At 37.2% G+C, this 25,784-nt stretch overlaps 1 protein-coding gene and 1 non-coding gene across 2 annotated transcripts; both read left to right on the top strand.

Annotated features, from left to right (window-relative positions):
- The first annotated feature begins 15,864 nt into the window (after positions 1–15,864).
- Positions 15,865–15,995, top strand: LOC126032515 (small nucleolar RNA SNORA51). Its single transcript, XR_007503876.1, has one exon. It is a non-coding gene; the product is annotated as a small nucleolar RNA SNORA51 (small nucleolar RNA).
- An 8,276-nt stretch (positions 15,996–24,271) lies between these two features.
- Positions 24,272–24,829, top strand: IFNB1 (interferon beta 1). The gene has a single exon (XM_049769396.1). It carries the CDS (start codon positions 24,272–24,274, stop codon positions 24,827–24,829), a length of 558 nt encoding a protein of 185 aa, XP_049625353.1.
- The last annotated feature ends 955 nt before the right edge of the window (positions 24,830–25,784 follow it).

The raw sequence follows: 25,784 nt of genomic DNA, 5'->3' as shown, positions 1-25,784 counted from the left end.
ACCTACTTGATCGTAGTGGATGATCTTTTTAACGAGGCATTGAATCCTATTTGCCAGGATTTTGTTGAAGATCATTGCATTTGCATTCATCAGTGATATTGGTCTGTAATTTTCTTTTTTGGTAGCATCTCTGTCTGGTTTAGGTATCAAGGTGATGTTGGCTTCATAAAAGCTATTTGGAAGTGTTTCTGTTTGTTCAATTTCATGAAAGAGTCTTGCCAAGATTGGCAGTAGTTCCTCTTGGAAAGTTTGATAGAATTCATTAGTGAATCCATCTGGACCTGGGCTTTTGTTTTTCGGCAGACATTTGATTACTGTTTTAATTTCATCAATGGTGATGGGGGTGTTTAGATATGCTACATCCTCTTCCTTCAACCGTGGAAGATTATAAGAGTCCAAGAATTTATCCATTTCTTCCAGGTTCTCATTTTTAGTAGCGTAGAGTTTTTCAAAGTAGTTTCTGATTACCCTTTGAATCTCTGTCATATCAGTAGTGATCTCTCCTTTTTCATTTCTGATACGAGTTATCAAGTTTCTCTCTCTCTCTTTCTTTGTTAGGTTTGCCAGTGGTCTATCAATCTTGTTTATTTTTTCAAAGAACCAACTTCTGCTTTCGTTGATCTTTCGGATTGTTTTTTGAGTTTCCACTTCATTGATTTCTGCTCTCAGCTTTGTTATTTCCTTCTGTCTTCCTATTCTTGGGTCCTTTTGTTGAGCATTTTCTAGTTCTATTAGCTGTGTCATTAAGCTACTCAGGTAAGCTCCTTCTTCCTTCCTGATGTGTGCTTGCAAAGCTATAAATTTTCCTCTCAGTACTGCTTTTGCTGTGTCCCATAAGTTCTGAGAGTTTGTGTCTCTATTGTCATTTGTTTCCAGGAACCTTTTCATTTCCTCCTTGATTTCATCTCGGACCCACTGGTTATTGAGCATGAGGCTGTTTAACTTCCAGGTGTTAAAGTGTTTCTTCTGAGTCCCTTTGGAGTTCACAAATAATTTCAGAGCCTTGTGGTCAGCGAAGGTAGTCTGCAAAATTTCTATCCTCTTGATCTTATGGAGGTATGTTTTATGTGCCAGCATGTAGTCTATCCTGGAGAATGTCCCATGTACATTGGAGAAGAATGTGTATCCAGGTTTCTGGGGATGGAGTGTCCTATATATATCCACTAGGCCTCTTTCTTCCATTTCTCTCCTCAGGTCTAGTATATTCTTGTTGGGTTTCAGTCTGGTTGACCTATCCAGTGTTGACAAAGCTGTGTTAAGGTCCCCCACAATTATTGTGTTGTTGTTGATATTATTTTTCAGATTTGTCAACAGTTGTATTAAATATTTTGCTGGCCCCTCATTCGGTGCATATATGTTTAGGAGAGTGAATTCTTCCTGCTCTATGTACCCCTTGATTAATATAAAATGTCCATCTTTGTCCCTTACAACCTTCCTGAGTATAAAGTTTGCATTATCTGATATTAGTATGGCCACTCCAGCTTTTTTATGGGTGTTGTTTGCTTGGATAATTTTTCTCCAGCCTTTTATTTTGAGTCTATGTTTGTTCTGACTATTGAAGTGCGTTTCTTGTAGGCAGCAGAAGGTTGGATTGAGTTTTTTGATCCATTTAGCCACTCTGTGTCTCTTAACTGGTGCATTTAGTCCATTGACGTTGAGAGAAAGAATTGTCCTGGGATTTAACGCCATCTTTATTTCAAAATTTGGTGTGTATTTTGGGTAGTCTTGTCTTAGATTAGGTCTTTCAGTTTTTCTCTTAAGACTGGTTTTGTATCTGTGAAGTTTCTGAGCTGTTTTTTGTCTGGAAGCCATGTATTCTTCCGTCAAACTGGAAAGTGAGTTTTGCTGGGTATAGTATTCTGGGTGAAGCATTCATTTCATTCAGTCTTGTCACAATATCCCACCACTGCTTTCTGGCATTGAGTGTTTCTGGTGACAGGTCTGCTGTAAATCTCAGGGAAGCTTGCTTGAACGTGATTTCCCCTTTTGATCTTGCTGTTTTCAGAATTCTGTCTCTATCTGTGGGATTTGTCATTGTGACTAGGATGTGTCTTGGGGTGGTTTTTCTGGGGTCTCTTTTGGTTGGTACTCTTCGGGCATGCAGGATTTGATCACATATATTCTTTAGCTCTGGAAGTTTCTCTTTAATGATTTTCTTGACCGTTGATTCTTCCTGGAAATTTTCTTCCTGGGTCTCTGGGACTCCAAAGATTCTTAAGTTGTTTCTGTTGATCTTATCATAGACTTCTATTTTCATCTGTTCCCATTCTTTGACTAATTTTTCCATTGTCTGCTCATTTGCTTTAAGTTTTTTGTCTAATCTCTCCTGCTGTATGGAATTGTTATGTATCTCATCTTCCACAGCACCAAGTCTATTCTCAGCTTCTGATACCCTGTCCCAGAGCTTATCCATTTTGTCATTCACTTCGTTTACTGACTTTTTCAGTCCTGTTAGTTGACATGTTATTTCAGTTTGGAGTTTTGTGATTTCTGTCTTCATATTTTCTTGGTTCTTATTAGTGTTCTGTTCAACTCGATCCATGGTTTCTTGGAGTCCATTGAGCATCTTCCATATTGCTAGTCTAAAGTCCTTATCTGAGAGGTTGATTAGTTGGTTGGTCATTATCTGGTCCTCAGAATTGTTATCTTCATTCTCTATGTCTGATGCTGGCCTGCGTTGTTTCCCCATTGTCACACTTGTATTGTGGGTTTTTCTACGTGTTGTGGTGGTATTCATTGTCTATATGATGCAGGCAGCACACTCCTCTGGCTCCTCCCTTTCTGGATGGGCTGACTTGCCTCTAAGGTAGGGGAGTCCTCCGTGGATGAAGCCTCACACTGGGTCAAATCTTAGGCCGAGCATGCAACAGAGAAGACAGTCCAGAGAGAAATGTTTGGTTCTGTGATATAGCGCCGTTCTTAGTGTGATTTTTCCTTCTTGTTGCAGTGGAGTTCTTTCCTTAGAAAGAGTGCACGGCCGCGTAGCGAAGCGGAGCGGCCATGCTCTGCTGGAGCCTCTTTTTGCCCCAGTCGCAAGAGTTTCACGCAAGAGGACAGTAGACAGACATAGACAGGTCACACTCACAGTTTTTCACAGTTGGGCCCCACTGGGCCGGTGTACTTTCGCGGATTTTCCCCGCCTGGTGTCACACACAGGGAGCTGGCTTTTGCAAAGCTTAGCCGATTTTCATGCTCTGTAGTCCCTCCCTGAAAATGGCGTCTGGGCGAGCGAGGTTTCTGGAGCCTCTTTTTGCCCCAGTCGCAAGAGTTTCACGCAAGAGGACAGTAGACAGACATAGACAGGTCACACTCACAGTTTTTCACAGTTGGGCCCCACTGGGCCGGTGTACTTTCGCGGATTTTCCCCGCCTGGTGTCACACACAGGGAGCCGGCTTTTGCAAAGCTTAGCCGGTTTTCATGCTCTGTAGTCCCTCCCTGAAAATGGCGTCTGGGCGAGCGAGGTTTCTGGAGCCTCTTTTTGCCCCATTCGCAAGAATTTCACGCAAGAGGACAGTAGACAGACATAGACAGGTCACACTCACAGTTTTTCACAGTTGGGCCCCACTGGGCCGGTGTACTTTCGCGGATTTTCCCCGCCTGGTGTCACACACAGGGAGCCGGCTTTTGCAAAGCTTAGCCAGTTTTCATGCTCTGTAGTCCCTCCCTCTAATTTTTTTTTAATTTAATCTAGTTCAAAAGTTAACCACCCAAGTGGCCAGAGAGATAGCATGGAGGTAAGGCATGGTCAGAAATCGCTCCTATCTTGGGGGACCATATGGGACCCCGGGGAATCGAACTGCAGTCAGTCCTAGGCTAACACTCGTTTACTCAAAGTTAGGTCATAGGTATGGCTGCAAGTAAGCCTGACCCAGGAGTGGCAGTGTTCCTCTGCTGAAGAACTTGTGACAGAGGTCATGACTCCTACTCTGATGTGCCTGGCAAGTCACTGGGCTGTTTGGGGACCTAATCGCTATCAGTGCTACCTCTGCTATTGTGGGCACGGCTCTTCCAAACATCAATTCAGACACACGATTGTGTCAGAATATGGCCGAATGACCCACAGCATCTCTGGAAAGTCCAGACCACAGTCAAACACGATACTAAACAACAATTGGACAGTTTTCAACAAGCATTATTCTGAGATTCAGTAGCAAGTTGATATCTTAGAATAAAAAATGGGACTGTTTTGTGACTGGAATAGTTCTTCCTTTTGTGCCACCCCCAAAGATATAATGTTTGCTCATACATGGAAACAAACATTCATGCCCTTCAGAATGAGATTGTTTGAATGTATAAAGATAAATTCCCAGGCATTCCTTATGAGAATTGCAGATGCATTGCAAGTCTTCAACCTGAGGTCATGGTGGCAAAGTCTTATTCACATTGTTGGTATGGCCCTATTTATAATGGTTTATTTTTGTTTGTTTGTTTTATTGATTCTGCGATCTTGTCTTCTGCAGAGAATAATAATTCATGCATACAGCATAGCCCTTCAAGCCCATCTCAATTTCTTAAGTTTTGCAAATAGAAAAGGAGAAGATGTTGGATCCCCCAATGTGACACCTTTCTCAAACCACTTGGCTGATGGGACCCCAGAGAACAACTGTTCCTGGGGAACTGCTCTAGGGATTCTTCTTGAGGCAAAAGCTTTGGAGAAACTGGTCCAGAGATGAGGAAGGAAAGCACAAAGAAAGGTACCATCTTCCCATGATTAGTAGTTATTCTTTGGTTTGACTCCATTCCACCCTTCATCCCTGATAGAGAGCTCTGGTTAAGAGGAATTACCTATCAACTATTATTATGCTATTTAGATATTCCTAAATGTTATATATACCAATATATAATATATTATATATACAATATATTATATAATATATCCAATGTTTATGTTTAACCTCTCCCTGCACCTAGCATCCCTGGCTGCTTGTCTTTGATGCCCATGGCCCTGATACCCTGCACATATTCCATTTCCTCTTGTCCTATATAAGCATTGTTAGAATGGAATAAAGTGTTTGTGGTCATCATCCTGGGACCTATTCTTTCCCAGTAATCAGTTGGGGGGAACATACTCTGTCTTGAATACGTCAGGTGGTGGAAGTTTGACTCTCACTGGACAACTTACAGGTAACTTCTCTGAATTTTGCTCCCTAATATGCAAAAATAAATAATTATAGTAATTATACCATAAGGAAGATGTGATGATTAAATAAAATTGTATAGACATCATGCTGATAGTCTATAAATAAATAATATTGGTTTCATTAGTATAAAATACATCACATATTAGAGATTGATGAAGATATGTCATAACAACTTTTTTTCTTTTGATTTTTTTTTGGTCACATCAGTGATGCTCAGGGGTCACTCCTGGCTCTGCACTCAAGAATCACTCTTAGCAATGGTTGGGGGACCATATAAAATTCTGGGGGTCAAACCTGGGTTGACTTCATGCAAGGCAACTGTACTATTTCTCTGCCCCTCATAGCAATTTTTTAATATATTGCAGCCCCATTTTTGGAAGGTTACTAATAAGGTAATTCTTATCAATGGGAGGTGGAAGATGTCAGTGGAAGATGTGATGATGTAATCTGCATTATTATATGATGATAGAGACAAAATTTATACTATGAGTAGCTGGTAGAATACAACCAGAGAGACTCTCACTTAGGGAAAGATTCATATTTTGGCTTCTCTCCAAGTTGATTCCAGTATCCCACTCTTGTTTTATTCCCCTACATCCACCCTGTAGTGATATGATTTCTGCTAAAGACCAGTTCTGTGTCTGTTGCCTTTGGGAATTTGCTATTTATTCTCTATAAAATGCAATTTATTGTTTATTTGCTATAAAATGCAATTTATTCTCTATAACTACCTGGCTTGCATTAATTGAGTTAATTAAGTGAGATAATGTATGAATACAGAACAATGCTTGATTCCTAAAATGAACTGTTATTAAAAATGAGAAAAGTGACAAAACTGTCAGTTACTTGTTTTTGTCAATGTGAGTTATCATTTTCCCATTGTTCCATTTTTACATCTTTCATATAACACTTGCTAGGTGTTGCCTTGTGCTGTTATAAATATTTCATTTCAAAATTTACATACGCTGAGAAAATATTCAAATGCAAGTATTTTGGTCTTCTTCCTGAGCCCTTGAATATAAATGATCTATTTGTGTCTGTAGGGTCTCCTGTTAAGTTCATTGAGGTTGAGGATAAAGATAGACAACTGAAGGAATAAGAAGTCTTATTCAACTATGCAGAGGGAAAACAGAAGAAGGGAAGGTGGGTTTTGCAGAGAAGGTAAGGGTGATGTGGGAACAATAAATGCTTGATGAGCCTTAGCCTTAAGGGACTAAAGATAATTTCTTAGTTTCACATATATTTACAAAAACTACAAGTTTTCACCATTGCTAAAATTCAAACAATGTATGCTAGTTATAAGCTTATCCTTGACCTTTTAAAGTTTCTACCTCAACCCTATACCATTAATTTAATGTCATTCTTCCAAACGTTTTCCCATTTATTTATTAAATCTACATGTACTAAATAGAACTACTTAGTGTATATTATATTATTGTTATTATTCTATACATGATTTCTATTTTTTCTCAATAGGAGATCTTGAAGATTTTTATCTATTAATTTACCAAGCTACTGTAATTTAAGTATTACTCACCATTTATACATGTAGATGTCTATTGCATTTTTAATCTATACCTCATAAGATGTTGAGATGGAATTTAACAGGTTGATTATAATAATATATAAAGAGACAATTTTATAAGAAAATCTAAAAATACTATGCATGAAAGGAATAAAGATATAAATAATATATTGTCAAATATTTAATGTTCCTTCAAGGCTATACAAGTATTATTTTAAGAACAGATACTCTATCAAGAAAACAGAATAAAGGTTAAAGATCCAACAGTTGAACTTAACCGTTTTGTATAGTAATTTTTTGGTTTTTGGATCACACCTGGCAGTGATCAGGGGTTACTCCTGGCTCTGCGTTCAGAAATTGGCCTCATGGAAGACAGAAAACCCTACCTCTGTGCTATCACTCAGAACCAAGTTTGGGATTTTCTTTTTTTTTCTTTTTTTTGGTTTCTGGGTTACACCAGCAGCACTCAGGGGTTACTCCTGGCTCTATGCTCAGGAATCACTCCTGGCAGGCGCAGGGGACCATATAGAATGCCAGGATTTGAGCTACCATCCTTCTGCATGCAAGGCGAATGCCCTACCCCTACCTCCATGCTATCTCTCTGGCCCCCAAACTGGAATTTTTAAGCCAGTTAGTATTGCAAGATTGGCTAGTCATTATAAAAAGAATGCCTTTGTCTTGAATCAAGGGCCTTACATAAGCAAAGGAAATGTATTACCATTAAGAAATATTCCCAGGTCATGTTTTTAAATTTTCATTTTCTCTTAGGTGTTACTTTATATCCAAAAGTGGGCAGGAAAAAAAACATTATATGTTAGTTTTAGGGAAGTAAAACTATAATGTAAAAACACTTTAAGGAAGACTGTTGGGAACTTTTAGAAAGAATTGCAACTCTTATTTCTTCTATTGGCAAGCAAAACATTCACATGAGTTTAATGGGTAGCGGGATTCTTAGAGTGAACATAACATCAGAGTCCTAAAGACACAATTCTAACTACAATTTTCAGATGCTGATAAAATCCTTGATCTGGTGACTTCCTATGAACATACATAATCACTCTCTCACTCTCTTAGCTTCTATTAATCAAGTTATGTGTCTCTTTTTTTTTTTTTTTTTTTTGGTTTTTGGGCCACATCCGGTAACGCTCAGGGGTTACTCCTGGCTATGCGCTCAGAAGTTGCTCCTGGCTTGGAGACCATATGGGACGCTGGGGGATCGAATTGTGGTCCGTCCAAGGCTAGCACAGGCAAGGCAGGCACCTTACCCCTTGCGCCACCGCCTGGCCCAAGTTATGTGTCTCTTATAGTGGAAAGTAATCACAATAGATTCAGAAGCATTAAATAGACATTGATTAATATTAACATTGATTAAGCTCTTTCTTTAAGCCTTAGTATTCTAAGTCATAGCTTTTTAAATTCTGTGGAGGATTGGAGATACCTATTAATGTTTGTTTTTTTACCTTGTTTGTTAACATAATGAATTGCAAGAACAGATCTTAACTTGGATTATTATTAATGCTGTGGATAAATTCCAGTAGCTTATCAATTGGGTTTTATATGCTAATAGTTAATATGGTACTTATTGTCTTCATGCTTAAATGTACAAGTCTCCTTTGATTTTTCTCTTTTGATTTTTCTCTCCATAGTATATCAGCTTTGTAAAATGAATAAACTAGCTACCCATATATTTTCATTCCTTATTCAATCAGAAACTAAAAATATTTAATTTAAGACAAAGTTTTCCACTTTACTATTTTTCAAGATTCTCCAGTAAAAACCTTAAAGACTTTTCATGATAGATTTTGATTTTATTTAGATGCAACCATATGATGAAAAGCATATAAGAAGTAGCAAGACCTTCACATATTTGTGCCCAACTTGTCAAATATCTTTGTACTTATCTAAATTAGTCTATTTGAAGTTTTAATTTTTCCTCCTTTGTTCATGTTTCTAGACAATGAGCTAATATATATAGTAGGTGTTCAAATTCTTGTTCAGTGAACTAATTTAAATAAATCTTCAGAAACTAATGCTATAACAAGCTTCTTACTATGTAGCATTTGTAAGCATTACAAAGCACATAATCTGACATAGCATTTATTTAAGAAAACTTGAATATCTATCATCGGCTGAACACTATGTAAATGACTGGTGGTTATATAAATTTGGACACAGAAAATTGGGTTTCAGCCATAAAATGCTCATCACCATTCACCAGTGCAACTTTCCCACCACAATTGTCCCACATTTCCCTCCTGCCTTTGAGACAGGCATTTTATTTATCTCTCTATCATTGTCATGGTAGTTGTCATGTAGTTATTTCTCTAACTGTACTCACCACTCTTTGTGGTAATCTTCATATCATGGACTTGTCCTTCCAGACCTCATCTCTATTGTCTCTGGGTATTATTACTATATTGTCCTTTATTTTTCTTAAATCTCCCAGATGAGTTTAGACTATGCTGTGTTGGTCTTTCTCCCTCCCTCTGACTTATTTCACTCTACATAGTTGTCTCCATATCTATCCATGTATAGGCAAATTTAATAATTTCATTTTTATAGTAGCTGGATAATATTACATTGTGTATATGTACCACAGTTTCTTTAGCCACTCATCCATTATCAAGTATCTGGGTTGTTTCCAGATTTGGGCTATTGTAAATAGTGCTGCTATTAACATAGGAGTTCAGAGGTCATTGTTGTATTGTGTATTTAGATCCTAGGGTATATTCCTAGAAGTAGTATTGCTGGGTCATATGGGAGTTCAATGTCCAGCTTATTTTTTTTAATAATTTTTATTGTGAATAATAATTTTAAAGTGAACTACAAGTCTTTCACAATAATATTTAGGGTAAATAGTGACAAAGAATTAGAGCCATTCCAACCATAAATGTTGTCCTCTCTCTCCCCACCCCCATTCCCAGAATGCATCTCATACCTCTCCCCTTTGCCCCATGCTCCTAGTGTAACAGGTCTTCTTTGTGTATAGGTTGTTGTAGATTGGGTATCAATTCTGGTGGTGTTGACTTTGGGTTTGACACTTAAGTCTGATCTTTTTGGTTTTTGTTTTTTTGTGGGTTTTTTTTTCTTTGTTTTTGGGCCTCAAAGATGACACTCAGGGATTACTCCTGGCTTTGCACTCAGAAATCGCTCCTGGCTTGGGGACCATATGGGATGCTGGGGGATTGAACCTCGATCCATCCTGGGCTAGCCACATGTAAGGCAAACGCCCTGCTGCTGAGCACTGCTCCGGCCCCTGGTCATTTAATCATGTCTCCTCTACATATTATAATGACTAAAAGCACTAGACCCAATAAGATTTAGTAGTGAATAATAAAATGAGTTAAGATTACTGAAATGTCCCCCCCAAAAAAAGATTACTGAAATGTTTAATTCAGTTTTTCAATTCATTTTGCCACTCTGTCTCTTAACTGGTACATTTAGTCCATTGATGTTGAAAGAGATGATTTTCATGGAATTTAGTGTCATCTTTTAGTAGGAGTTTGGTGTGCCTGTGGTCTGCCTTCAGTTCATCCTTTAAGGCTGGTTTTGAATATATAAAGTTTCTAAACTTTAGTTTATCTGTGAAGCTGTGTATCCTTCCTTCAAACCTGAATATAAGTCTGACTGAGTGAAGTTCTCTTGGTGATGCATTAATTTCATTGTTTTGTTACTATATCCCACCACTACCTTTGGGCCTTGAGAATTTCTTGTGACAAGTCTGCTGTTAATATTAGGGATGTTCCTTTGGATGTAATTTCTCTTTTAGATCTTGATGCTTTCAGTATCCCATCCCTATCTATGGGTTTTGTCATTGTGACTAGGTTGTGTCTTGGGGTGCTTTTCTTTGGATCTCTATTGGCTTGTACTCTTTGGGCACGTAGGATTTGGTTGCATGCCCTCTAAAGAGGGAGTTTCTTTGCAATGATGTCCTTGATTATTGATATTTCATGGGGATTTTCTATCTGGATCTCTGGGATTCCAATGATTCTTATGTTGTTTCTGTTGAGTTTATCAAAGACTTCTATTTTTTGTCTGTTCACATTCTTTGAGGACTTTTCTGATTGCTGTTTTGAGGCTCTTTTCTAACCTCTTCTGCTGTATAGAGTGGTTATGCATCACATCTTCCAACTCATTAATTTTGTCTTCAGCTGCTTTTACTCTATTCAATAAGCTTTCCAGGAAGGTTTTCATTTCACCTATCAAGTTTTTTAGCCGTTATTTCAGTTTGAAGTGTTTTTCTTTCTACTCTCTGGTCCTCCTGATTCTTATTTGTGGCATGTTCATTTTATTCCATGTTTTCTTTGAGTTCTATGAACATCATCCATATTTCTTCTCTAAAGTCCTTATCTGGGAGGCTAAACAGGTGGTTGGTACTTATCGGAACTAAATCAGAATTAGCATCTTCATTCTCTAAGCCTGGTGGGGTCCTGCTTTGTTTCCCTATTGTTGCAGTTGTAGTGCGATGTTTTCTATGCCCCATGCTAAGGTTCCTTGACTAGGAAGATCGGAGTTCAACAGCTCCACTGGTTCTTTGTCTTGGATGCTGCAACATGGGTTCTGGGTGCCAAAGCTTCAGGGTTTGCTTCTGTAGCCTTTTTTTCTGGAAGTGTGTTTCAAGGCTCTGGGTGCCTGCCTCGAATCCTGCCTCTTATTTGGCCACCACTGACTTGGCTTCCTCTTTACCCTTCCTTCCTTCCTTCCTTCCTTCCTTCCTTCCTTCCTTCCTTCCTTCCTTCCTTCCTTCCTTCCTTCCTTCCTTCTTTCCTTCCTCCTTCCTTCCTTTTTTTCTTTCTTCTTCCTTTATCTCTTCATTTCATTCATTAATTCTTTCTCCTATTTATTCTTTTTCCTTTCTTTTTTTCCTCTTTCTTTCATCCTGTCTTTCATCTTTTAAAAATTTGTTCTAGACTTGAACTAGCTAGTCCTGCCTACAGTTAGAGGGGGAGATAAGGGAGGCATCAAGACCAAACAGGGGCAAGACTACTAAGTAGTGGGTTGGATACAGAGGGGACCACATATTCTAGCCGCCCTGGGGGTGAGGGAAGAGGAAATGGGAGGTAGGACAAAAACGGAGGTGTAGGGAGGACAAATTGGTGATGGGAATCCCCCCTGATTTTATGTAAATATGTACCTAAAATGTTATTGTCAACAATATGTAAGACACTATGATCAAAATAAAAATTATATATATAAAAAAAAAAGAAGATGGCAGCTCGGGATACCACACGAGATACCATACCTAGTTTGCAATACGAGATGGCCCCGAGAAAACTACTTTTTTTTTTTTTTTTTTTTTTAGAAAAATTTGTTCTAGTTGGGGCCGGAGTGATAGCACAGCAGTAGGGTGTTTGCCTTGCATGCAGCCGATCCAAGACAAACAGTGGTTCAAATCCCGGTATCCCATATAGTCCCCAAGCCAGGAGTGATTTCTCAGTGCATATCCATGAGTAATCCCTGAACATTACTAGGTATAGCCCAAAAACAAAAGCAAAAACAAACAAAAAACAAACAACAAAAATTTATTCTGGTTTGGTATGTAGGCCACACCTAGAGGCTCTCAGAAACTACTTCCAGTTCATTGTTCTGATGTCAACCCCAGGAGTACCTGGTAACCATGTGACGTGGGAATCAAATCCAGGCATCTCTATTTAAAGCATGCAAACCAGCCTTTTGAGCTGTCTTCTCCAGCCCTGCTACATTTCTTAAGGCAATAAAGTAAAAGATGCCTCATTGTGCTATTTTCTTCTCATTAAGGATAGGCCAATTAGAGCATCATCTCAAAAATTGCAAGGAAGATTGATTATTTTTATTTATATTATGTACTCAAAATGTGGCTCTCAGTAAGTATTTCATATGTTGATATGTCTAACTTCCTGGTTTGAAGATTATTTCCTAAAGTTTTAGGTCAGTGCACAGGTAGATGAAGTTGTTCTAAGAGAACTGTCCATAAGACCTTTTAATGCCAACTCAACTATTGTGTAAAGGAAAGGTGTAATCATTCATTTATTTTTTTGAAGATGAGTCAAGAGTATTGCAGAAATAGCTAGGGTTCTAGACAGAGTCAATCTTACTTGGCTCATTTATCACTGATTTATTTCTGATCAAGAACTAAAAGTTTCCACCAGAATAAAGTATCTAGAAAGCAGCCAGATACAGAAATGCTCTGCAGTTCAGCCAAGGCACCAAGCCAAAAGGGAATTCCAGATTCATTCTTCAAATCCAGTTTTACAACTTGCATTTTGTTTCCTTTTCACTTGTTACAGCAAGCTTAAAGTTATTTTCATTCCTTAATTCATTACACAATCCCCGATTATGAAATAAAACTAAATTTAGTTGTAAGTCAACTGTACAGAGACAGTGCGAGACTGCTCTGTGATTGTTTCACTTTTTAAAAGGTATGGAAACTGCTTCAGAGATAGGAAACTTTCATAAAAAAAAACTTTTATGAAAAAAGAGACAGTAAGCCTCAATAATCTGATGCCTGTTTGTTTCTTCTCAACCTAGGTCTGATGCAATCCAGCCCTCAGATTGATCAATCCTGTGTCTAGCAGCAGCAGCAGGACTTTTGGTCTCAGGACCACAAAGGGAGAGGTTGGCCCAACCCTGTGAATTGGCTAGGACATTAGCTTTCTGGAGGGCACCTCTCAGGCATGGCAAGAAGCACAGAGTTTAGAAGCCTCTGGTTGTGTGTCTGTGTGTGTATATGTGCACTCACATGTGCACATGGATGTGTAAATTTGGATTAAAGGTACATTTAGCAAGAGTTAGGCAAGGTTCCCCTGAGACATGGCTCAGACTTGAAGATCCTGGTTTGATCAGCGAAACTTGAGGAATGTGCCTCATCAGAGGCCTGTAATAAGACATTGAGGGCATGAAGGAGGGGAAAGGAAGAGTGAAGAATTGGAAACATATGCCATATAGATCTTAGCTGCTCACTCTCCCTCTTCACACCAAGGTCCAAATGAAGGTCCAAATGTGGATTTGCAGAGACTGGAGTGAGAATATAACAGGTATGACTTTTGTCTTGCATGTGGTCATTAAAAAGGTTTGCAATAATAAACATAGGCAAAAATAGATCAAAATATATACCTCATAAGCTGGTAAAAACCCAGGTTTAATCCACAAACCCCATGTGGTTTCCCAAGTCCTACCAGGACCGTGATTCCTGAGTGCAGAGCCAGAAGTAACCACTGAGCACTCTAGGGTATGGGCCCCATCTTCTCACTCCTACCTCCCCCAAAAATAAAGAAACTAAATTTACTATCACCAAGTCTGGGCAGAATGAATTGGGTACTGAGTGAGGATAAAAGTGGGGAAGCAGGGAGAAACTGGGGAACACAGACTTCTGGAATATAGGTTTTTCTCACAGTGACCCCAAGATTTCACAGGAACTCTTTGGGTGGCTGGGCAGAATTTCTTCAATGAAACTTGAAGTTCTGAAGATTCTTGATTTTCTGCCATGAAGAGTATAGTTTTTGAGCCAACCTTCCTCATTTTATGTATCCCCATTACATTCCAGTCTCATTCTTTTCCAATGCACTTTTTTTCAAGTATAGTCTTTTCTTTAAAAATAAATAATATCTTTATTTAAACACCTTGTTTACAAACATAATTGTAGTTGGGTTTCAGTCATAAAAAGAACACGCACCTTTACCAGTGCAACATACCCATCGCCAATGCCCCCATCTACCTCCCCCTTCCCTGTCTGTATTCGAGACAGGCTTTCTACTTCCTTCACACATTGACATTGTTATGATAGTTCTCAGTGCAGTTATTTCTCTAACTGTACTTACCATTCTTTGTGGTCATCTCTGGGAATTATTTCAATTCAAGTATAGTCTTATATTTATTCAAGGTAAGAAACATTTGTGTAGCCCTGGTGGCCGCCACCACAATTGGTTTGAATATTGTGTTATGACATTAAGTACAATATGACACTTATTCCAGGTTAAAAAAAATCATACTAATGAGGCCAGAATTTGAATAAAATGACCAATAAATATCAACATTTTTATAAACTCAATACTCATCCTTGACTGATAACCCAAGTAGGTACTCACAAATATTATCCACATTTATTGATTATGAACTATTTCTGTCTTAGGACAAACTGCATTTTCATTCCAGTAGCCACATTATAACTTGTTGTCTCTTTAGTTCCTTCTTTGCTGTGGCAATTTCTCAGCAGCAGATTTTTCTTATGCCATTTCCAGTATCATTGTTTTTTTAATTCTTTTTCAATATTTTGTTCCTAGTCTTAAAGAAGATTATTTATGGGGGCTGGAGAGATAGCATGGAGATAGGGCATTCGCCTTGCATGCAGAAGGATGGTGGTTCAAATCCCGGCATCCCATATGGCCCCCCAAGCCTGCCAGGAGCGATTTCTGTAACCCCTGAGCTCTACCAGGTGTGACCCAAAAACCAAAAAATAAAAAAATATTATTTATATTTAGTATTGAACTTGTTTTCAGTGACCTTGATTCTTTAAAATATTCTAATAGTTTCCTAAAATTTTCTTTGTAGTTTATATGAATATAATGTATATTTTATAGATAATAAAAAAAACATTTAAAACAGCAAGATACTTAAGCAGTACCATCACAAAGATTCAAATTTAAAATATATGAATATATTTATGAAAAGGTGATAAGGGTTATTAATAAGAATATGAATATGATATAAAGTGGCCAAAGAGATGCTGCTAGTCCAGGTTTGATCTGGCACCACCTGGTTCACGAATACTACTGGGAGCAAAGCAAACTTCACCCCCTCACTTTTAATACAGAACAAAGAGAGCCCCTGAGCACTGCTATGTGCCCCAAACTACCACAAAGTGAGTAAAACTATAATTAAATGCCATACTAAAATCTCTACAATTAGAAAGGCTTGCAATAATAGGCATGGGCAAAAATAGATGTAAATATATACCTCATAAATTGGTAGAATTGTAAATTGGCACAAACATTTGAAAAATATTCTTGAAATTATATATTAAACCTGAATATATGTAGTCTGAGTGAATATTTTATCCTAAGCACATATTCATCAAATATATATGCAATTGTTCATTGACATAGTTATATATGATGAGCATTTTTTTCATGTGCCTGTTGGCCATCTGTTGGTCATTACAATATTTTCTTTTTTTTTTCTTTTTTTTTAGAGGGGTGGTCACACCTGGCAGTGCTCAGGGATTATTTCTGGTTCTATGCTCAGAAATCGCTCCTTACTGACTGTATAGAAAGAGGAGGTACAGTAAATGCACCCCATATACACCTCAACACAGGCCCTTTGCCTGGTCTGTATTGTGAATTAGGGGACAAAATAAAAATCACTCCTGGCAGACTCGGGGGACCATATGGGATTCTGGTATTCAAAACCTTCTGCACGCAAGGCAAATGCCTTACCTCTAAGCTATCTCTCTGGCCCCATCACAATATTTTCTAAATGAATTAGACACTACTACAAATAAATGAACACAACATAGATGAATATGGCAGACACACAACTGAGCGAAAGATGAGTCAGTATAATGACTATGGCTTTTGCCTTTCAAGTGGTGGCCTGAATCTGATCCTGGTACCACCTATGTCTCCAAAACCCCACTAGGAGTGATCTCTGAGAGTAGAACCAGAAGTAAGTCTTGAGTACCAATGATTGAGGCCCCAAAACAAACAATAAAACAAAAGAACAACAACAAAAAACCCTAATGAGTGAAATAAATCACTTAAATTTCAAAAGCAGGAAGTATTAAAGGAAGGTAATGATGGAGGAGTTGTGGTGAGAGGGAATATTATTTGAAAGGGAACAAGGGAAATTTCTGTTCTGTTTGTAATATTACATATCCACTTAAGTTGTGGAATAAATCAGTGTAATTTATTTTTTGATCTATATACTTAGTATTTGTACATGAGTATTTCCTATAAACATTTTTCAAAATAAAGGAAGAGGAGATTCTCCCTTTTATGTATTTAAATACTCAGATTTTAATCTCCCAAATTATATTTGAAAGTTCTTTTAAACTCATTTTTCAAATAACTGCTCATGAATTTTTAAATAATTTTTGCTTTGTTCAACTTATCATTGTTTTAGCATTTATTTTAATTTTTTTTCACATAATTATTTATGGTACATAGTGACAATAAACAAGGGGCATTTCCACCACCAGTGTTGTCCTCCCTCCACCCCCGTTCCCAGCATGCATCCCATATCTCCTTCCTTTTCCCCAGAATACTAGTGTAACTGGTCTCCACTTTACAGCTTGTTGTAGATTATCTATTCTGTTGTCGTTTGAGATAAAAAGGATAAGAAAAAAAAAAAGAAAGAAAAAAATTGGTAGCAACTACCAAAAAAAAAAGAAAGAGAAAAAGAGAAAAAAAATTGCACCCGGCTAATAAGAAAAGACAAAAAAAAAAAAATCACCAAATAATAACCACAGGAGTGAAAAGGGAAGAAAAAAGTGGAAGAAAAAAGAGAAAGAAAATAAAGTCAAAAACTAACAAATAAAAAAAAATAAAAAAATAAAACAAGAAAAAGAAGGGGTGCTGGAGTGGCAGGGTTTGGCATTCCCTCCACTTTTTTTTCCATCTTTAATAACGCTTATTTCTTGAAAAATTTCATTGACGAAATGAGATGACTGTACATTTGCTTTCTAATACTCTTGAGTAGATTCATAATTCTTCCGCATAGATCACTGTATTAATGAAGAGGAAGGACCTCTTCCTGTCTGAAATTAATTGCAAGCTAGCTCCAAATTCAGATACTGATTTCAAATGACTAGGAATTTTACTTTTACATTTTACTTTCTAAATATCTCTCTCTCTCTCAACAACCTCATTGACCAAAAGAAATTGATACAAGGACTGGAAGTAGTTCTCTTTACCACAGAAAGGAAGAAATGTATGCAAAAAAAAAACTACCCCACAGAAGGAAGGAGTAAAAATGGGAGTTTCAAATTATCAAGAAAAAAATTACAATAAATGGCCCACGACATTAATCCGTGTGACCCCTATACACATATATAAATTGTTCTTATTATTGTGATAAAACTTGAATAAATTAGGGGAAATGAAACTAGATTACAAAAAAAAAAAAAGTAAAAAGATGTTGTCTAACAATGAAGGAAACTTTAACCCACTCTGTGGGTGAATTCTGCTGTGATTATCAACAGATCTCCAAGAGTAAGGGCAGAAAAATCTTTGCTAACGCTGAGCCATAATAGCCTGAGGGAAAGTTCCTGCCTTTCTAGCTCCATTACCTTCAACATTTCTGTTCTGTCTGGGCATAACATGGGTCTAGTCTCTACCCAAAGAACTCTTATATTAAGTCTAAATGCTACACACTGGCTTTTAAGATCCTTCACATTGCATTTGACAAATAAGACATAACATATCTAAAATTTGAAGTTCCTTCTATTTTCACCTTGTAAACTTGCCTCTGCTCCTCAGTCTTCTGTGCTGGTCTCTCTTCATAAGAGCAGTGCCACAGGCAAATGTTCTATGGAGTATGTGACTAATCAAAGTTGAGCCATACTGCGAATTTTCAAAAGTACATTCTTTTGAAAATTTGGTATGTAAAAATTCTTATATTTATAGAAAAATTGATTTGAATGGAGCAAAAGAAAGTTAAAAATTTTTGTTAGATCTATTCAATTTCCTGTGGAGGGGAGTAGTGGGGAGAAAGTTCACAAGGCATGAAAGTAGCTAGTAAGTCCTATCTCCTAGGTATCTTTATTTGTTTCTCCGTCTGTTTCGCGACCACACCTGACTGTGCTCAAGGTTTGTTACTAGCTCTCACTCAGAGATCATTCTTGGTGGGGCTCAGGAGACCATAAGTGGTACTGGTGATGGAACTGGGTGGGACCTGTGCCAGGCAAACATCCTAACCACTATACTCTTGTGATCTAGCCCTTTCTTAAATAGCTTTTTTATCAAGGAGAGCCATATATACAAACAGTTAAATTTTTGCTATTTATTTATATATAATTTATAATTGTACCAAAATAGTAAATTTTAAAGGTACAAAGAGAGAGGAAAAAGAATTTCCTCTTTGCCATATTCTCTCCTCTTTCAGTATATCCTCTGGGTTACTACTAATAGATGAGTGAATATGCCATGGGGAAATATTTATGGATCAGTATATGCATTTATTTTTTTTATTAATTTATAAAACAAACAATACCATGGACATTGTTAAGGATATTATACTTTTTATGTTTGTTTTTGGACCATTCCCAGCTGTGTTCAGAACTGAACACATGATTCTATGTTCCATGATCACTCTTGTGGGGCTCTGACTACCATATGGAATGATAGGGATCAAACTTGTGCCATTTGTATACAAGCCACACTACCTACTTGCTGTAATATGACCCTGGCTCCAAGAGTATAACTCTTTTCATTAAATATATCTGATAACAACAGCCTACCTCTGTGACTTAACCTTATCAAACTTCCAAATCACCAATTTTTAAAGGAATTTCATCACAGAGTTGACATAGTTGATCATAATACATTTATTTTTAGATAAGTAAAAGCAAAGGTATTGATAGAAAAGAAAAAAATAGGTAAAATGGAAGAGAAGAAAATAAAGTAAAGAACGAGAAAGAAAAAAGAAAGATAAGAAGAGAAAGAGAAAGGAAAGGAAAAGAAAGAAAGAAAGAAAGAGAGAGAGAGAGAGAAAGAAAGAAAGAAAGAAAGAAAGAAAGAAAGAAAGAAAGAAAGAAAGAAAGAAAGAAAGAAAGAAAGAAAGAAAGAAAGAAAGAAAGAAAGAAAGAAAGAAAGAAAGAAAGAAAGAAAGAAAGAAAGAAAGAAAGAAAGAAAGAAAGAAAGAAAGAAAGAAAGAAAGAAAGAAAGAAAGAAAGAAAAAGAAGAAAAAGTGCAGTAGCAAGCACATTTGTGAAAATGTATCTCCAATGAAATCATTAATACAATGGCAGAAAGTTTAATAACTTCTTGTTGTTAACAGTCGAATCTTTTAAGATGGGGTGTTCCTTTAGAAAAGACATCATCAAACAAATGAATTTATTTAGAAATTAAAACACTATTGCTGATATTATGACTTTTCGGGGCATGTACTTAACTGTAGAGAATCATAGAGGGTTAGTGATGAGGCAGGGTTATCAAAGAAACAGTGATTCTGGATGATGGAGGCAGCAAACATAGATTTTACAGAGCGAGGGTTTGGTCTGGCCTTTTATCCAAGATAGCCAGCTTTCTGCTGCGTGGGTCATTGTAGCCATAATCTTTCAAAGCTTGATTTACATCTCCTTCAAGTAAAGAAGTGTGAGTCTATGGAGCTGTGCTCTTTTGAGCATGGCAACTGAGTTTATGGGCAGGCTTCTCCGAAGAAGGAAGATATGAAGGAAGGGTGCCCACACTCACTCACTCACTCAAAAACAAACAAACAAACAAACAAACAAAAAAAAACAGCCAAGTCACAAATTTTTTTTCCAATCTATAAATTGGCCTCACGACTCCTCAGTCTTTCATAATAGTTCCAGCCTAGTAGTATCACAGGAAATCTGAAGGGAAAGCTACATAGAAATCTATCAAGCTCAGTGAGCCTAAACAGTAACAGAAGGCTCAATTAGCATCAACCACAGTCCAGTAAGTCCTCAGATACTGACTTTACTATCATTATTGAGAGATATAACAATCATTCAAGTTAACAGTTGTTGATCTAAGTTTTGGTAATTCCATTTGCCTTTGTGTTGTAACAAACAATATGAAGTGAGTTTGTGTGCCTACATAGAGGCAGGTTATGCTGGTGGGTGGGAAATTGAGGACACTGATGAAGGGAAAGTCACTGGTGGTGGGACTGGTGTTTGGCTATGGAATGCCTGGAACACTGTATTATTGACAACTTGGCAAATCATGGTGATATAACAAAAATAACGGGGAAGGTGTATTTGATATTTAAGTCTATATCAGCAGTTCTTTCTAGTATTCTACACTGATCTGTTAGAAAACATTGAACAATTTCATGCTGATGAAGAATTAAGTTGTCATCTTTACTGTACAGTATTAAATAATCCATTTGTGATTGTGAACATACACATTTCTTCAGGATTTTGTATAGCTATTTTTTAGCAGTAGTATCAAAAGTTAAAGAGACAATTCCTTGCTTGAAAATATGAATTATCTTGCCATTCATCATCTGGTTTCTCCTTATACGGAACTAGATAGACTTTTTTCCACAGCATGGAAGACTCAAAGCAGTCATACTCCTTTCATGCCGGTTCAAAGTCTTGAAGAACAAGAATTTCAGCTAACATGGTAGGAGTTGGTTTCTTTTCTTCCTCTCTTGATATCTAACCATATACTTTTGCGCCTGATAGTATTTTAAAATTAAGTTTAGGGATTGTTTGTACATGAAGAAAATTTCATTGTGTGTATGTATTTCTATTTTGTTTGGGTGGAGGGTTATTGGGTTACACCTGGAATAACAGGAGGGCTGTTATTGATTGTGCAAAAGAGTGACCCCATATAATGCAATAAGGGCTATATGTGGTACTAGGATTTTGAACCATGCTGCATTCAAGACAAGCACCTTGCCTCTTACACTATCTCTCCTATTTCATTTTATATTTTAACTGTTTTTTCTCTTCTGTGAATTTATTTATTTTAATGTCACTATAATTTATAAATAACATGTAGTCATATTTATCAGTATCATATATTATAGTTCCTGGGTTTTATATTCTGCTAAAAAATGTCATTCTTGTTTTAATATTATTTTTAAAATACCAGCATTTTCTGCAACCTTTGACTATTTTATTTTATAATTTCCATATAATATTATATATTTTTTATAATATTGAACCATCCTCTTTCTTTAAAATAACCACTTTTGGTTAATATATACAATTTTTGTACTATTGAACTCTAATTGCTAATATATTTTCCTAGAGTGAATCTTTTCTCCAGTTCTGGTTTTCCCCAGAATGTCTCATTCTCATGCCTGCATCTTATTCAGCAAAATCTAGTTTTCTTTTTGCTTCTTGTTATTTCCTAGAAATATGACTTTATTTCTGAGTTGGTTTGATTTGTGTTGTTTCATATAATGTCTTAATATTTTTCAACTCCTTTGTTAAGGTTGTGTTAAAATATGGTCTGTTTTGCATTCGTGTGTTGCTGGTATATATTTTTATACCCTAGAGATATTATTAAAAAGATAACTTTTTTAAATAACTTTATAGGAAATTAATCTTAAGGCCCTTTTTGTCTGATATTATGAATCATTTTTCTGTGCTTCAAGAAGTGATTCTAGGGGGGGCTTGTTTGTTTGTTTGTTTGTTTGCTTTTGGGCTACACCTGGTGACACTCAGGGATTACTCCTGGCTATAAGCTCAGAAATTGCTCATGGCTTGGAGGATCATATGGGACACTGGGGATCAAACCCAGGTCTGTCCTGCATCAGCCACGTGCAAGTCAAATGCCCTACCACTGTACTATCACTCCGGACTCTCTCTAGGTGGGCTTTTTAACTTCATAGATCTCCCTCGTCTATTCCTTTTATGAAGCAGTCAAAAACTTGGCATCTTGCTTTTCATTTCCTACTCAATGCTGTCTGGTCTTCTATTGTCTTTGCTGTTTCTAGCCAATTCACATTTGATTTCACACAAATCACAAATAATTCACATTTCAGTTTCTCTTATGTGTCCTTTCTCCTATGTGTCTTTGCCAAAAAGGAGCTATGACTGACTGATTGAAAAATTGTATTCTAGACTGTCCCAGAGCTTTTCAGAACTTACTGAACCTCTCACAACTACTTCACAAACTTGCATTGAGTAAAACTCCTTCCTATTTCAATTGTTCTCATATTGACATGGATGAATTTCCAGTAAATATCTCTTGGTTATAGGGATTGAAGGTACTATGTCCTTGCCTTCCTCTACTTTCTCTCTTGTAGACTGCATAACCTTGTAGGTCTTGTGGCAATTGGTGGATTAGCCTCAGTTGCATATCTTTTGTTACTCAGTTCAACTAGTTTTATATTAAATGAAGTGTTGGTTTTTAGTCAGTTGTAGTGTCTATCTCTACAGAAAATAAGGAAAATTAAAAATGTATTGTTGAGGCCAGAATGATAGTAGAGTTGTTCCCCTTTACACAGCCTACTTGGGTTTGATCCTGGGCACCAAATAATGTCCCTCCAATTCCATCAGCAGTGATACCTATGTCCAAAGCCAGGAATAAGCCCTGAACACAGCCAGGTGTGATTCCCCAAAAACACAAGTACAAAAAAGTATCAGCTTAGTGTTTTTCATTTTTGTTTAATTTTTAATTGACATAATATTGTATTACAAAAATGTTGCACATGTTCAGGGTCCAAAGAGATTATAGCAGTTAAAGTGCTTGCTAAATAAGAAAGTGACTCGGACTCGCTCTCTGGCATATTGTTCTCTAAGCATACCAAAAATGAGTGATCTTGGAGTGTAGAGCCAGGAGTAAGTATGAACACAACTGGGTGTTGCTTCCCAAACCTAAGGAAAGTGTTAATGTTCATCATTTTTAGGTGAACAATATTACCACTCCATGTCCAACACCAACCAGTGTTGATCCTTCTACCAAGTGGTCCCTCTCACTACACTGTCCACTGTCCACAGGACCCTTTAAGAGTTTTTTCTATTGAACATAGTCTGTTCTTTTGGGGTTATTTTCTTCAAATATCACACATAAGTGAAATCATCCAGAAATTTTCTTTTCCTGATGACTTATTTTGCTTAGGAAGACCTTGTCTAATCCCATTGTGTTGGAGCCAAGTTTCAAATTTTTTTTTTTTTTGTGGTTTTTGGGTCACAGCCGGCAGTGCTCAGGGGTTATTCCTGGCACCAGGCTCAGAAATTGCTCCTGGCAGGCACGGGGGACCATATGGGGCGCCGGGATTTGAACCGATGACCTCCTGCATGAAAGGCAAACGCCTTACCTCCATGCTATCTCAAATTTTAACTATTTTCTTTATATATGAGCAGTATTCCATTGTGTCTATATACCATAAACTATAGTGTCTTAAAGGGGAAAAAAAAGGAAGACAGGTAGGAGAGAGTAAGGGAGGAAGGAAAGGAAGGAGGAAGAAAGAGAGAAGGAAAATATCTGCCATACAGGCATGTGGGGGAAGGGCAGAGGGGAGGGCAGAGAGAGGGGAAGGGAAACTGAGGACATTAATGGTGGGAAATGTACACTGGTTAGGAGATGGGTAGGGGGAAATGAAAAAATAACCTCTCTAAGAGTGATTTACCATCTAATAATTCTAAATGTTCATGATTATTGTCTTCCTTGGTATTTAACAATTCAGTGAAATTTTATAAAATATCATAAATTCTTATATATATATATATATATATATTTCCCCCTAAATGCATATAAAATGAAGTAGAAGCTTTACTTTTTTCTACTTTAGTTGAAAATGTAACAGACATTCTTCAACTAAATGACAAGGAAAACTGAAAAAGAGAAGTGAAAGTGGGAATTTCCTCTCAAACAGAAAAGACCTTCCCATATAAATAGCCCATACTCATGGAGGAAGGACATTCACTTCCAAGTCTTGAAGTCTGTTCTACTACCTAGGTAGTAGGAGGCTTTATTTGTTCCTGTTTACATCATGGCCAACAGGTATATTTTCCAAATCACTCTCCTGCTGTGTTTCTTCACCACAGCTTTTTCCATGAGCTATCAATTGCTTCGATCTCGACAAAGAAGCAGCAATTTGGCATGCCAAAGGATCCTGAGTGAGCTGAATGGGAACCTTACTGAATGCTTACAGCAGAGGATCAACAGCACCATCCCAGAGGAGATTAAACAACCTGAGCTCCTTCAAAAGGATGATGTCCTACTAGTTATCTCTGAGATGCTTCGGCAGATCTTCGGGATCTTCAGCAGAAATTCTTCTTGTACTGGCTGGAATAAGAGCATCATTGAGAAACTCTTCTTAGAACTCCAACAGCAGATGGACTATGTGGAGACCTCACTGGAGGAAAGAAAAAAGGAAAATGTCACCAGCTATAATAGGACCATTCTGCATCTAAAGAAATATTACTTGAAGCTCCTAAAGTACCTAAAGGCCAATGGATATAGTAATTGTGCCTGGTTAATAGTCAAAACGGAAATCTCCAGGAACTTTGTCTTCCTCAACAGACTTATCAATTACCTCCCAAACTGAAGATCGTGTTGCCTGCACCTCTGAAATGGATAGAACAATACTGACAATGATATTAGTCATTTCTCAACCATCAGAGACTTTTTAAGTGACTGATTTGAATGCCCTTCATTTGAAAGGACAGTTAAAGACTTTAAATATTCTAAATTATTTTGGGGACTCTTTATTTATTTAAGATTCTCTACTTGAAAAAATAAATTATTTATGAAGCAAAAAGTGAATATGTCAGGTTTGGTTTTAATTTGATTTATATAAAACACTTGTTAAAAATTACAGGCTACCTGTGAATACCTCTTTCTAAAAATGCACCTGAAAAGCAATATAATTTCTGATCACTGCCATCAAGGAATTTCAAATTCCTTGAAATTAAGGAATTTAAGTTAAGAGAATTAATTTGAGGAATTTAATTTAATTTAAGCAGAAATCCATATGGGGTTACAGAAGGTAAGTGATTTAGGGAATGGGACTCTTCTAAGGAGAAAGGATATGTTCAATCCTCTTCAGAATGGAAATGCAAGAGGCAGTTGGTGACTCTGGATCTACAATCTGGGGCTCCCATTACTTTACTATGTGTTCCAGGTTCTCTAAGGACTGACTTTGGTGAGCTATCTTGATAGCCAGAGAAATCTTTTAGCTCTTATGTCCACCCTAAATTTCTTTTTATTATCTGGGTGATGCTTCCTATTCCAATTTACAGACTTTTAAGTTATTAAATGTGCTACTCTAACCTCAAATCTTAGGGTGAGAAGTCCCAGGCTTTTTTCTGGCATGGCTAAGTGGCAGTTCCATTGTATGCTAAATGGCAGTCAAGATGTGTGGGTCTTTTAGAAGAGCAGGGGTCTCTGCTTCCAAGGGGAGAAAGAATCCTGGCATCTGAATAGATTTTCTTCTGCCTGCCCCCTACCACTCTCAAACAAAAACTGTTCCTTGTCTCTCCTCTCTTCATAAAATTCCAGGG

This window comes from Suncus etruscus, chromosome 1 (genome assembly GCF_024139225.1).
Source record: "Suncus etruscus isolate mSunEtr1 chromosome 1, mSunEtr1.pri.cur, whole genome shotgun sequence".
Lineage (NCBI taxonomy): Eukaryota > Metazoa > Chordata > Mammalia > Eulipotyphla > Soricidae > Suncus > Suncus etruscus.
The sequence above is the reverse complement of the archived record's forward strand: the minus strand, read 5'-3'. Positions and strand labels throughout refer to the sequence as shown.